Source organism: Lygodium microphyllum, unplaced genomic scaffold (genome assembly GCF_053477565.2).
Source record: "Lygodium microphyllum isolate KBCC unplaced genomic scaffold, Lygodium_microphyllum_v1.1.10 scaffold_31, whole genome shotgun sequence".
In the NCBI taxonomy this organism is placed as follows: Eukaryota; Viridiplantae; Streptophyta; class Polypodiopsida; order Schizaeales; family Lygodiaceae; genus Lygodium; species Lygodium microphyllum.
The window spans coordinates 20136623-20149512 of NW_028229514.1; the positions used below are offsets into that span (position 1 = coordinate 20136623).

At 38.6% G+C, this 12890-nt stretch overlaps 1 protein-coding gene across 11 annotated transcripts; it reads left to right on the forward strand.

Annotated features, from left to right (window-relative positions):
• The first annotated feature begins 8311 nt into the window (after nt 1–8311).
• LOC148009397 (F-box protein At2g26850-like) lies at nt 8312–12650 on the forward strand. Of its 11 annotated transcripts, none has more exons than XM_087673586.1 (9): nt 8312–8839; nt 8989–9056; nt 9192–9805; nt 9902–9981; nt 10262–10440; nt 10529–10603; nt 10931–11044; nt 11545–11637; nt 11941–12650. In XM_087673586.1, exons 2-9 carry the CDS (start codon nt 8999–9001, stop codon nt 12063–12065), a joined length of 1338 nt encoding a protein of 445 aa, XP_087529712.1. In that variant the 5' UTR covers nt 8312–8839; nt 8989–8998; the 3' UTR covers nt 12066–12650. The 11 variants fall into 11 exon arrangements, with proteins under 11 accessions (XP_087529712.1, XP_087529711.1, XP_087529716.1 ...); XM_087673585.1 differs by having other exon boundaries at nt 8313–8839; nt 8989–9047; nt 9168–9805; nt 11941–12648; XM_087673590.1 differs by lacking the exon at nt 8989–9056 and having other exon boundaries at nt 8314–8839; nt 9147–9805; nt 11941–12643.
• The last annotated feature ends 240 nt before the right edge of the window (nt 12651–12890 follow it).

A 12890-nucleotide genomic window follows, 5' to 3' on the forward strand; every position in this document is an offset into this window, starting at 1 on the left:
TTCATTCTCATCCAAATGCACAGTTTGGCATTTGCATTTTCATGTTCTAAAAAACTAAGCAAAGTCTCAAATAAATATGGAAGTCTAATGAACAAACATCAAAGAAAAAAGAAGCACAAAAAATTACAATTAATGAGCCTACAACTTTAAGCCAAATCATAAACAAATACATATTTGATAGAGACCTCTTCTAAATGGAAAAGGCTACATCTTAATTATGTCACAATACATGCTTATGAGAATCATAGGAGATTTTGTGCCGCGATAATCACACCACATCTCTAACAACAATGGCAATTGTTAATGGCCAACCATGCATTAAGGGGGGTATCACCATATGTGAGTCTTGAGTATATGAAGTTTTCCTAAGGGAATGGAAGGATAAGGATAGTCACAAGTGGATGGATGAGTTGACACTAAAAGGAGGATGCATATAGTGTACCAGTTGTAACAATTTGTCTATACAAAGAAGCATCAAGCAAGATAATAAGACTAATCATTCTCCTTGAAGCTCATACTTGTGGTTGGCTCTTATTCATTCTCTATTTCCTTTTCGTTGTCTTTCTCTTATAGTTTTTTCAACTTATCATGCTCCATAGCCATGTCCTAGCTCTAGATCCATGTCTTTCAATAGTTGGTACTAGCAATATTGTTGCCCTAAATGGTACTTGCCTTTCATGTACATCTTCTTTGTGTAATGAGGGAAAAGTGTTGTCTTTTCGTGCTTAGGGGTGGGTGATTAATAATTCAAGACAATACCAAGAGGGTTCAAGCATGCATGAAGAGTTATGCTTATGAGAGATATATAGGTCAAAGGAAGATAATGAAGGAGATAGAGTATTGCTTACAATTATCAACTACTAGTGGGCTTATATAAGAGTGGATTTAGTACTAAGTCACTCATAACACACCATAACATTGAAAAACATAACATATTAAAAGGTTTCTATTGATTTCTCTTTATATAGTTATTTGTATGGCGCTATCATTGATATGCATGCATATGCAAGTATTCAATGAGTTTAATGGAGATGTAACTCTAGACCTTTCTTTATATTGACCAAGTCACATAATTAAAACCAACAATGTCACCTACTTACTTTGCTCAATATGCTTCTCACATTATTAAAAACAAGAACCAATAATGATATCATTACTTCTCTTCTTAATTCATTGCGAGCATAATGGTTTTTTATCCTTACTAATGGTTGGTTTTTTATCCTTACTAATGGTTGGGACTCGTATGATGCATTTCATGACATGACATACTTTTGGAAGTGAATAAGTTTGTGGCTCCAAGGATGTGGGATGTAGGGATCAAACTCATGCACCCGTTGAACTCAACCCACACACAATCCACTATACCACAACTCCATTGGCATAACATGACATATTTTTGTCATAACTTCACCTTTTAAGATTAAAACTTAGTAATCTTAAGAATTAGTTTAGGAATTCTTGGTCTCTTTAAAAAATACTTTACCTATTTTCATTTTGGTTATAATTCTTAAAGATGATAACAAGAAAGTGAGGATCTCTATAAGTAAAAGGAAGTAGTAATAAAGACTTAATAACTATGCTTGCTCGCTTCCTCTAACCATGAAGACTTTTAGCAATAGTTGGGATATTTTCTCCCTCACTTTAGCTATGTATGCTAAGATAACTCTTTTCTCCCCCAAATAGCATGATGCCAACTTTGATTTGGAAATCAACTTATGTCCTTAGATTTGAAAAGCTTGTGAAGGCTACCAAAAAACACATGCTTCAGAAACTATTTATTGGTCACTTAAATAGTGCACCACATCAATACTCACAAGAGACGAGCAAGAGACAATATGGGAACCTTATATTTGTTATCATATTACTCCATTTAGGAAAAGGAAAAGGAATAGAGTTATACCCTTAGCTTTGAAAAACTTGTGAGCATTATTGAAATTTTGTTAGTTTATAACTCCATTTAAGAAAAAGAAAAGGAAGAGACATGTATATCCCATAGAAAAGATTATATTAACAAACTTTTGGCATATCATGTCATAAAGCATTGAACTTCCTCCAATAGAACTCCAACCTACCAAATTGAGGGCTTGATGTTGAACTCTTTTGCTATGCACACATTAATGTTACAAATACATTTATATTCCCAAAGGTCTCTTAAAAGTAGGAGCGTGGCCCACTAAATAAGGGGTGAATAATGAGTTAAGAAAAACAATGTAACAAACCTATATTCTTAATGTAAGAGATAGTGGCACTTTTAAAAATGGGAAAATGTGCCCAATCCTTATCACATACAATTTTCTTGATATATTTTTGTGCTTAATAACATGCAAACATTGTTTGATTCTTATCATTTGCCAAAGTGTTATCTTTATTTACTATCTTTGTAATATATGCTAAATTGTAGTTAGAATAAAGATTGTTCCTTATAGATTTTAGTAAGAAGTCTTTATGGCATGTGTCATAAAGTATTAGGGAGGTCTTACAATGTAGATTCCTAATCTATCCAAATAAATTTGTCATGGAGGACTCGATATTGAACTCTTTAACCATGCACACATGGATGTCTCAACTAAATAAGTATCTTTTCAAGAACTATTAAGATTAGAATCAATATTAAGATTGGTCCTTTATATAAGAAGTGGATAGAAAAACATGGCCAATCAAGATGTTACTATATAAGTCATTAATATTAAGGGATGATGGTACTTATTACAGTGAAATAATGTTGCCAAACTTTCTTATATACACATTGTTAATCTCAAATTGTAGAGATTTCCCAAAAACTTCAAAAATATTAGTGTGAATTGAACCATCAACAACTTGATCATTCAATGTATACATATCCTCAAGAATAACATTGTAGCATGCAACATAAGAAAATGCCAATTGAGTATACAAATTAGCAAAATCACATTATCCTTGTGCAACGCAACTCCCTCACGAGCATTAATAACCCCAAAATAATGAGACACTTCCAAATCCATTGCATTGCTCTCTTGAGAAACTTCTTATTGCAGTAATGGTTTCTCTTCTTGAAGCTGATTGATGACAAATAAAGTTTCAAGTGTTGCACTTTCTATTATATTCATCTCTTTCTCAAGTTTAGAAAAAAACCATTGAATTGTCTCAATTGGAGATCGATTAGGAGAACATATCACATTTGAATCTTAACAAAAGCCACACAACCTTACAAATTCATGTGATTCTTGACTTTCAGTCTACTTCTTCAAATTTGAACACTTTAGAGAACTAATCATTTGCTATCAAAAAGATGTTGTTTTGAAAACTACACATATGGGCAATCAACTTGAATGTTTATAAAATTGAAATTTTGTTGAATTTCTTTAAGTTGAATTTGCAGTAATCTAAAATAGTATCTTGAATGATGGAAACATGGGTATCTTAAACAAATATATCCAAAGCTGATACATTTTTCATTACAAGCACTGCATTTCAAGTGCTTGCAAAAACTCCTTACTAAAAGTTGACTTAGTAATTGCATTATCTTCCACAAAATCATCAACAAAACAAAAAAAAATCATCCATGATAACCTCATTATTAGCATAAATATGATCCACCAATGTACTATCCATACATTCATCATCATTTTCAATATATAATTGATCTTCTTGGTCCCCAAGCTGATCAACTTCCTTGTTAAGGACATTAACACCGATAGAACACTAAAATATAAGAAGCAAAGAGAAATTGTTGTCAAATTTGAAGATAATTAAAGCAACATCTTACTGGATGATCTTGATATCTGTAAGGATTTAGGAAGTGATTGTGTGCCATAGTTGGAAACAGGATGAAAACTTAGTTAATTACTCCAGCAAACTCCAAAACTTTATGGATGGGTACCCTCTGAGTACCATAGTTGAAATAGCATTTTAGATCGTCCCTTTCAACAAGAAAGAGTGAAATTTGCTTTATGTAGGAAGAAGAAAAGCAAAGCAATAGGCTTGGATGGCCTATCAGTTGACTTCTTCCAAGCTATTTGGAACATTTGCAACAATGATGATATGGTTTAGATGGTTAATTATAACTAGATACATGGAACTTTATCTGAAAAAGTAAACTTTGGCTCTTTCAAGTGTTTCATTCTGTCTCTTTCCTTGGTTTTATAGGATTTTGATCCAATTTCATTTGGATTGTTTCCACTCTTTTAATACCAATGTATAGAGTTTATGTTAATGGCATTATCACTTTATCATTCCTTCTGAAGAGGTGCAAGGGTGCCCCCTTGCACCACTTTTTGTTTGCCATTATCACTAACTTGCTTCAAAGGAAATCAGAATTGAAGATTTAGCAAGACACCATCAAAGGGCTTCCTCTACCTATTGATTGTCAAAGACCTTAATCAAGAGGGCATTGAATTTGTCTGAGAAAGAATTTCAATGAATGGGTGGCAATTCGGAGAACAAGAAGGATGTTTGGCCCACCTCAACAACAATCAATCATGATCATGCTACTAAGTTTCTTAAATTTGAATTGGGCAAACCTCTATGGTATTGGTGCAAATTGAAGGAACTTAGGAAGATTGACTTCGCTTTCTTTTTCAATTTCAAGGGAACTTGGAAAATGTAGTTTCCTTTCGTAGGTGTGGACTTCCAATACCCATAGTTAGTACCATCCAACTTGGCAATGTTAAAGAGAGCTGTGTCTTTCACTAGATGACCAACCAACTTGGAAGAGAAGAGTTGAAAAAATTGGAGTGCCACTCCTTTAATGATGCTCAACTCTATTCTATGGCAGGTTATCAAGAAGATTTCCAACCAGGAAAAAGATATCTAAGAGTCTCTCTATCTTTCTATTATGTGTAATTTGCAAACAAGCAAAAGAAATGGTGGGCACCTCTTTCGGAGATGCTCAAAAGCAAGAGGACTTCAATTCAAAATTACAAAGTGAAGGATTTAATGAAAAGGTTAACTTAAGATTTGTTCTCTTCGGTGAATATGCCAACATAGCACTCTTTATAAAGTTAATGGATTGGCATGGATGCTTTATATTTGCAATCAACAATTCAGAATTTGTTCCATCATTGGCACAAGACTGATCATTTTAGCTAGGCCTTTGCTTGTAAGGCCTCCTTTATTACACATGATGTTTGTATTTGGCCTTGTAAGCCATTAGCAAAACCATACGACGAGTTGTGACGATTGTGTTAGTTGATTGCTTTTCCCAAGCTTCAGTTCATGTTTGTGCTTCTGGCTATCTAGTTTGGACGTCTGGGCACAGAGAGTGGGCAATAACTTCTGTGGTGGCTTGGCTATAAAGAGGGCATTCGCATAATACCGAATGTATCCTTGATTAAATCCGTGAACTATGCCCAGTGTGAAACCCTTCTTGTGTAACAAGTAGGCGTATGGAAAGAAGACGAAAGTGCAATGATGGAAGGCCAAGGCGCAAGCACTTTTGGGACAGCCGGGTGAATGGGCCCCAAGGGCGAAGGAATGAGTATATGTGATGTGATGTTTACGCATGAGCGGGAGGCCCGAGCACATCCCGCGCAACTTGCGTGCTTGCTGATTGGCCCCATTTTTACCTATTTATTTGATTAATGGAACATGGAAATAAATCGCATGGACGCGTGGTTTGGATATTTTCTCACCGCGCATTTCGTTTTGGGTCTCTCTTTGTGTCCGATTTTAGGGCCCTCATTAACGACCTTTCCCCCGAGCGCACAAAATAAGCCAGCGGTCATGCGGGGCTTCACTCTTAGTTGGAACTTGGCACAACCATACACTTTTTCCCATTCCCCTCTTGACAAGAGAAAGACATGGTTGCGCCCTCACCACCAGAGAAAGGCACAGTGCACCAAGTTTGACAGAAAATGAGAAAGAGAACAGAAACTAGGAGACGCTCCTTGTCTTACAATGAGAGAACTAGAGTTAAGGTGAAATTTTTATCTTAAGATGCACCTTATGTAAGCCTATGCCCTTACAAGCAATGCAAACAGAACGGTCGGTAGTGGCATCCTCGCCCAATAACACTTCTTTGAAAGATAAGGATCATAAATAGTGGAGATAAGCACCTTTGTTGGGAGTTTTTCTTTTCACCATCATTACATGCATATCATCCAATAAACATGAGGGTATTTCATGTCCTTTCTAATGCCCAATGTTTCATCTCATTAGACATTAGATTTGGATGACTCCAAAGGAAGGGTATAAAGTCCTTGAGCTTTAGTGGTGAAGAATGTAGGCCAACAAGCTAGGTCTTAATCCTTCTAATTGATTACTTATGCAAATTGCATGTATTGTGGAATGACTCTAGAGCCTCTCACACTCCTTTGATGAACCAACCATCAATAGTGAAGGAGCCCATTCTTACACCTAATAACAAACATGGATTTAAAAAGGCTACCTAATTGATTAGTACCAAGAAGCCTTACCTTCATTGGTAAAGTGCTTAGCTTCAAGGTTTTCCTAGTGGAAAGGATAGTGGGTCTCATGTATGAGCTGTCCAATCCTTTTACACTGGGTGTTCTTTCCGATGCAATACATGTCTCATAATACATAAGCTTTATAAGGTGTCAAGGTAGTGCCTTAAGGCTCCTAAATTGTATCAGTTGTTTATGCAAGCTAACACGGAACCTCTTAGCCCCTTCTTGTATATTGTTGATGCAAAATGAATGATTTGCTGACTATCTTGGTATCGCCTACATAATGTAATGAGCTCCGTTTACAAAACCCTAAGATTAGGCCGAAAGTCGTAGTCGATCCAAGAATTGAAATTGATTGCTGCTTCTACAACATAAAGTTTTAACACTTCTGCTTCATTCTTGCAACTATGAACAAACTATGATTTAGTGGTGGATTGTGTAGACCAATAAGTAATCTTCCAACCCATTCTATTTTGTTGCTAATGCATTATGCTTGTGCTATGGAATGGCTATAGGGCCTCTTATCCACCCCTTTGATGTCCCATCATCAATAGTGAAAGGGGCATTCTTAAACTATTAACAAACAAAGTATTAATGATAAATTATGTAGGTTGACAATTGCTTTATGCAAAGATACTTGGCTATAGGGCCCCTTATGCACTCCTTAATTAGCTCATCATCAATAGGAAGAGATTGATAAAGGAAGGGGCTCACCTTGACTTGTATCATGCCATCATGGTTATCCACATTTTACTCTTGATTTGGAAGGAAAAAGAGCAATGTGACATGAGCTTCCCTTTGAAGATTTCAACTAGTTGGCTATTCACATTGTAGTGGTGTTGGACATCACATCTTATCTTCCTATGATTGAATTGGAGTTACTTGTTGACTTATATCCAACCGATTGTTTAACACTTCATGTTTGTTTAAGGAATGGTAAAAGATGTATAAGCAAGAGCAAATGAAGGCTGATATGTGATTGAGCAGAGCATGCAAAGGACCCTAGGTTCTTAGAGCACTAGTTAATGATTGCACACATGTTGATGTGGTAAGGAATCTAAGAAACTCAGCTAAGTCATGTGTTGGTTGTTGGGGGTGGCTGTTTTTTGGCTAGTCACCCTTTCGACCTAACCCATGAGCATGGTTAGTGTGCCATCTTAGTGGGCACTATATATGTTTATCTTCTCTCTTGTGATCTTATTGCCATTTCAACATGTTTGCTCTCCTATCCCTTGATTGACACTCATTTCTTATAATAATCTCTAGGATACTAAAACGAGGGCCATCAATGCAAATTAATGTAAAATAAGGGTCATCAATGCCACATAATGTGTCACAACCCTATGGTAGATAGATGCTTTTTGACTCACCACCAACACTGATAGTTGTGGGTGACTAGGTACATTGTAGAAGTTGATGCATGAGGTGATAAAAAATGATTCAAAAGTGGTGCTCATCATAGCTCATGCAAAGGCAAGGTTGTGGGCAATCACACAAGAAAATGTAGACGTTTTCCCATGTGGGAAAAGGGGCTGTTGTCCTTTGTTTTTCTCTAGAGTGTGCATAACTCACGGGCTTCTACTTTGGAGCTGTCACATACATAGCTAGGTGCAGTTGGAGGTAGGGGATGCTAGCTCAAGGTGGAGGTTGGCAGCCGGTTGCTCCCAATCGCATTTAGCTAGATATGCATTGCCTTTTGAGGAGAAGCTCATGATGTTGAGAAAATGTCAAAAACTCGTATTGTAGAGAAGCTCATGACGTTTGTTGTTGTTATTGAGAGTGTGGGAAGTATAGTGAGAATTTGTTTGCCGAAAGCTTCGAGTGAGTGGGAACGGAGGCTAAGCTGGAGGGAGGCAGTTAGGGGGGGTGCTTTTTGGCGGGGGCAGGTGTGCAAGGGGGCCCGGTAAAAGGATCCAGACTGGACACGGGCTGAATTGATCCGATCCGGGTATGCGCGGTGATGCTGTTGTCGATGTTGCGATGGTGAGAGGCGAGACACAGGCGGGGAAGATTAACGCTGTTCTCTGCTAATTTTACGGCAAAGTTAGCGAGCCTTGGATCTCGCTGCTCTCTTGTTTTATCTAGTCTAGGCCTAGCCCGTCATACTATTATAGTCGGACATGCACAGCTTGTGTGCGCCATCGGAGAATCAAAGAGACACAGATTACACAGATACATAAGTGGAAGAAAAGGGATAGAGAGAGTCAAACCCAGAGAGAGCGAGAGAGAGAGCCCCCGCAGCCCCATCCTTGCCTCCCTGCCCTAGCCCTGACACGCCCCCTTCCCTCTCCAGGCTCTCTCTCTCACTCTCACTCACTCACTCTCACTCTCACCCTCTATCTTTCTTTTACCCACCAGTTGCCCCTACCCTATCCAGACATATCCCCGGATTACCCCCCACTAACAAATTCATCAAACCCCTCCGAACGCAAATTTCTTCTCGGCAAATGTAAGAGGTATGTTTCAAAGACTAGCCCTTCTCAGTGATGTTTTTGTCAGTCCCTTTTTCGTAGATTTTTATACGTATCTCTGCACAATCAGTCTAATCCTGCGTTAATCAGTCTAATCACGTGTCAATGGTATGCTTTGCACATCAATCTATCAGGTCTGATGTCATGTCTGCACAGCCATCTATTAGATATCTCTGCCCAATCAGTCTATCAGGTCGCAACTGTATGTCTGCTCAACAATCTCTTTTATGCTGATGGTTATGTGATAGTATGTGATAATGGTATGTCTGCGCATCAATCTATAATGTGCCAGTGGTATCTCTGCTCAGCACAGACCCTTCTTGGTGGGTTGCTTCAGCAAAAGGTGCTCAACGCCATAGCCTTTGCTGGGAAATAATTTTCATCCGCACATTCCATCAAATGACAAATTTTCCCTCCTGGTTGGCTTCCGCGGTCTGCAGTCTGCTTATCAGATTCCTTCAAGGAGGAGCCCTGGAGCTTCTGACTTCAATGTGCTTAAAAAGAAAGCACATCTCGTCCAGGATACAAAACATGGAGATTTCTGATGAAATTTCATTACTCGATCTCCCCGATCTCGCCCTTGAGACTGTGCTCTCCAAATTGCCCCCAAAAAGTCTCTGCAAGATGAGCACAGTCTGCAAGGAGCTACACAGCAGATGCAGGAGTGATTATCTATGGGGGCCTCAGGTGAACGCCAAGTGGTTGAAGGTCGCTGGCCCGGCAGCTTTCAAGGAGTGGCAGAGCAGTCTGCAGTCGAGCATCACAGATGAACAGTCTGCATGTAAACCTTTGGTTTGCCCATTTTCATGCTTGTGGCCTCCATCATGGTTGAAAGTACGCGCTTCAGCTGAGAGGACACAAATGCCTCTTTCTGCTGGCTCATACATGGCATGGTACTCAGCCTTAGAAACAGGTGCTTACTGGTTTCCAGCACAGGTTTACAATCGTGAGGTACTGTTTGAATTGTTGGTTGAGCTGATTGTTAAACGCAGGATACATGTAGCTTTGCAAGTTTTCTTATTGCTCGGTTTCCTGTGATTTGTGCAGCATGGACATGTCGGTTTTATGCTATCTTGCTATGATGCTGAGTTGAGTTATGATCGCAAAACTGACACATTTACTGCTAGGTAATACCTTGATGCACCTTTGAATGATGAAGCATGATGGGATGTGTAGGATTTGTAAATGTCTGAAGTACAGTCTGTCGAGTTGGATCTGTATTACCAGTGGGATCATTTTCATGAAATTACACATCATTGTGATTCCTTGTTATGATTGGCTAAGCTTACTGCTTCTGGATGAAGTTTGGATGCTATGGTTTCAATAATCATCTTCAAACCTAGTTACATCTAAATGTGCATGTTGAGGTTGAACTAAAGTCTTCTTTCTTTTGTGACCATATTGAAGGTATCCACCACATGGTCCTCGTTCAGTTGTTGTGGAGGAGGGGGTGGAGTGGGAGAGACTGCGGGCACCACCTGTCTCTACTCCGGCACATGAGTTGCATCTGTCTGATTGTCTTTATGACTTATGTCCTGGGGATCATGTTGAAGTGCAGTGGAGACGAAACAAAACTTTTCCATATGGTAAGAGCCAGAACCTGATGTAGCAGGCTAATAAATTTTTTGGGGGTGTGCTCTAGGTGGTCACTTCATTGGCTGATGCAAATTGCAGGTTGGTGGTATGGTGTTGTGGGACACTCAGAAGCTTGTGATGGAGATGACAGGCATTGCTGTTGTCATTTAGATAGTGAGTCTGCTCAATTTATCCACTTAAGAAGTTGGTTGTAGCTGTTTTGTATGTCTGGTAAACAACTAAAGCAGTACTTTGTTTGTTGACTTGTGCAAGCTCTTCATGTATTAATGAAGTGGGCGCATCTGTTTAATTTGTGATGAATTTGGCAGCTTGTAAAGTGTGTTTTGGATATATTGAGATTTTTAGTATGCTTTTGCAATAGGTTTTTTGTTATATTGAAACTTTTAAAATGCATCTACAGTAGATGTTTTAGGTCATGATCTATTTATGTCTTTTTCTCTATAAACAGAAACTGATTGAGCACTGTTATCTCCTGGCCAGATATTTTGTGGCTAGAGTTTAACCAATATACACCCGGATCCCGCTGGAGGCGAGCAGCGGTTAACCGTAAGACACATCGAGAGGAAGGAAATGAGACCGAAGGCTTCTATGCTGGTATAAGAAAACTGTGCTCAAAAGGGGAAATTTCCACATGGAAAGAGCTCTGGCCAAGAGAGTCCCTGGAATAGAGGGCTTGCCACAATTCTTTTTTCCATTTCTGATTGAAAATTGAAGTTTGTACTGGAACTGGGTCGACCCATATTGCAGCTCCAAAGGTGCACAGATATCCAATCTAGTGCAGGGAGCTTGCATGTTTCACGGGGTGAAGTGGGAAAGGTTCACTGATTGCTCCTCTAGTCTCACATTGAGACTGGATATATGTGTGTATCAATGTGATTGGCATTTATTTATCTTAAGGCTTTGATTGTCTTTGGGGTTAGCCACATATCATGTATATTACGGGTTGTGTTCCAAGCTGTCATTCGACTGTCTCTTTTGGTTTGGTAATCACACTCTCTGTTTATAAGCTGTTGAATCGGTTAACAGGATTTAGTAAATGTCTCTCAGTTCACACAAGGAGGGAGTTGTAATTTTGACTATGGGATTATGTGCAGAGCTCTGGTTCCGAACTAGGTTTGGGTTTTTGTCTTTTCATCAAAGCTACTATTTTCTCGAAGAAGTTCAGTCTTGTGGCACACCTTCTTCAGGTATGAGTAAACAGAACTGTTGGAAAAACCCCTCAAAGTTTTTTGTTGCAGAAAAACCTGATTCCTCTTAAAAAGCTTAACTACTTTGAATAGTTTGAACATTCCTCTTTGCTGAGCAGTGTGATCTTTAGTGTTCCTGATTATGTAATAGTATGATTGTCGGCCTTTTTAAAAAGCTTACATGCATGTAAGCTTAGCATCAATTCTGTAAAGATCGAAAGCCGATAGCTATTGCCTTAATGCCGCTTGAAGAGCTTGAGCTCCAAGCTCTCTCGAATAACCCATTCACGAATGAGTGAACAGAGCAACGATTTTGGGCTTTTGGGCAAGAAAAGCTGGGAGAGTTACCGTCGCAGAGAAACGAGTGCCCACATAAGATTTGGATTGCAACCGTTATTAAGACTTGGTACGTATGCAAGAACTACTGACACCATGGTGAATGGGGGTGGTTATGGTCTCCATCTTTATAGATAGGACTTGAAGAGAACAAACTCCATTGTTCGAATTGTATTAATTTGCCCATGTAGCTTCGCACTAGACACATTTTGTGGTAAGCTATTCTAAGTTTTTGTTAATGTTTGCTAAATGATCGAAGGACATGGTGCTATTCATAGCAATGCAACATCAAGTGACGTGTATTAGCATTGTTAAGTACTGAGTAATGAATACTTAATGAGAGAAGTATCTGCATTAAACATCATTAAGTGCTCATCAGTCTTGAGGAAGAGAAAAATGTGAGCCAAGAAGCAGCCAAAATACTAGGCTTGTGTGAGTTATTACTTAGCTATCCGCATAGCATGGCACTCATGTAGCTCTAGAATTACACGTTTAATGCCATTTTCCCTTGTGTACTTGCACAAGCGATGCAGGCATTGGTAAATTTTTATTTGTGGCAAAACCATTTGTAATGAAATTGAGAAGCATCAGCATCACAATAACTCGTATTCTTAAAGAACCTCAAGTTACTACTTTTACATCCATTACATCTTTGATTTTGTATTTGGAGAGCCAAGGCATGTGAAATCAATCCAACACTATTGCATGTTAAATTGTGTATTCTCTAATTAACTTCAAAGTAGATTGAGGATCCAAAGTCCTAGCATCTTAGTACTTCATGTCTATAAGAAGTACCTAACCAAAGATGTGTTGTCAAAGGTTGATCATGCCAACCCAGTTTAATTTGTATTTCTAGGATGCTAAGCCCAATCCAAACATTGAGCATTTGTACTTAGGTGTTGCTAGCTATAAAGTCT

Excerpts from the sequence above, each read along its gene's own strand:
- LOC148009397 (XM_087673582.1), top strand. The coding sequence starts at position 8,960 with ATGGTATGCTTTGCACATCAATCTATCAGGTCTGATGTCATGTCTGCA. Across the intron at positions 9,806-9,901 it reads CACAGGTTTACAATCGTGAG|CATGGACATGTCGGTTTTAT; the intron begins GTACTGTTTGAA and ends TGATTTGTGCAG. Across the intron at positions 11,638-11,940 it reads TTGTGGCACACCTTCTTCAG|AGCAACGATTTTGGGCTTTT; the intron begins GTATGAGTAAAC and ends ATGAGTGAACAG.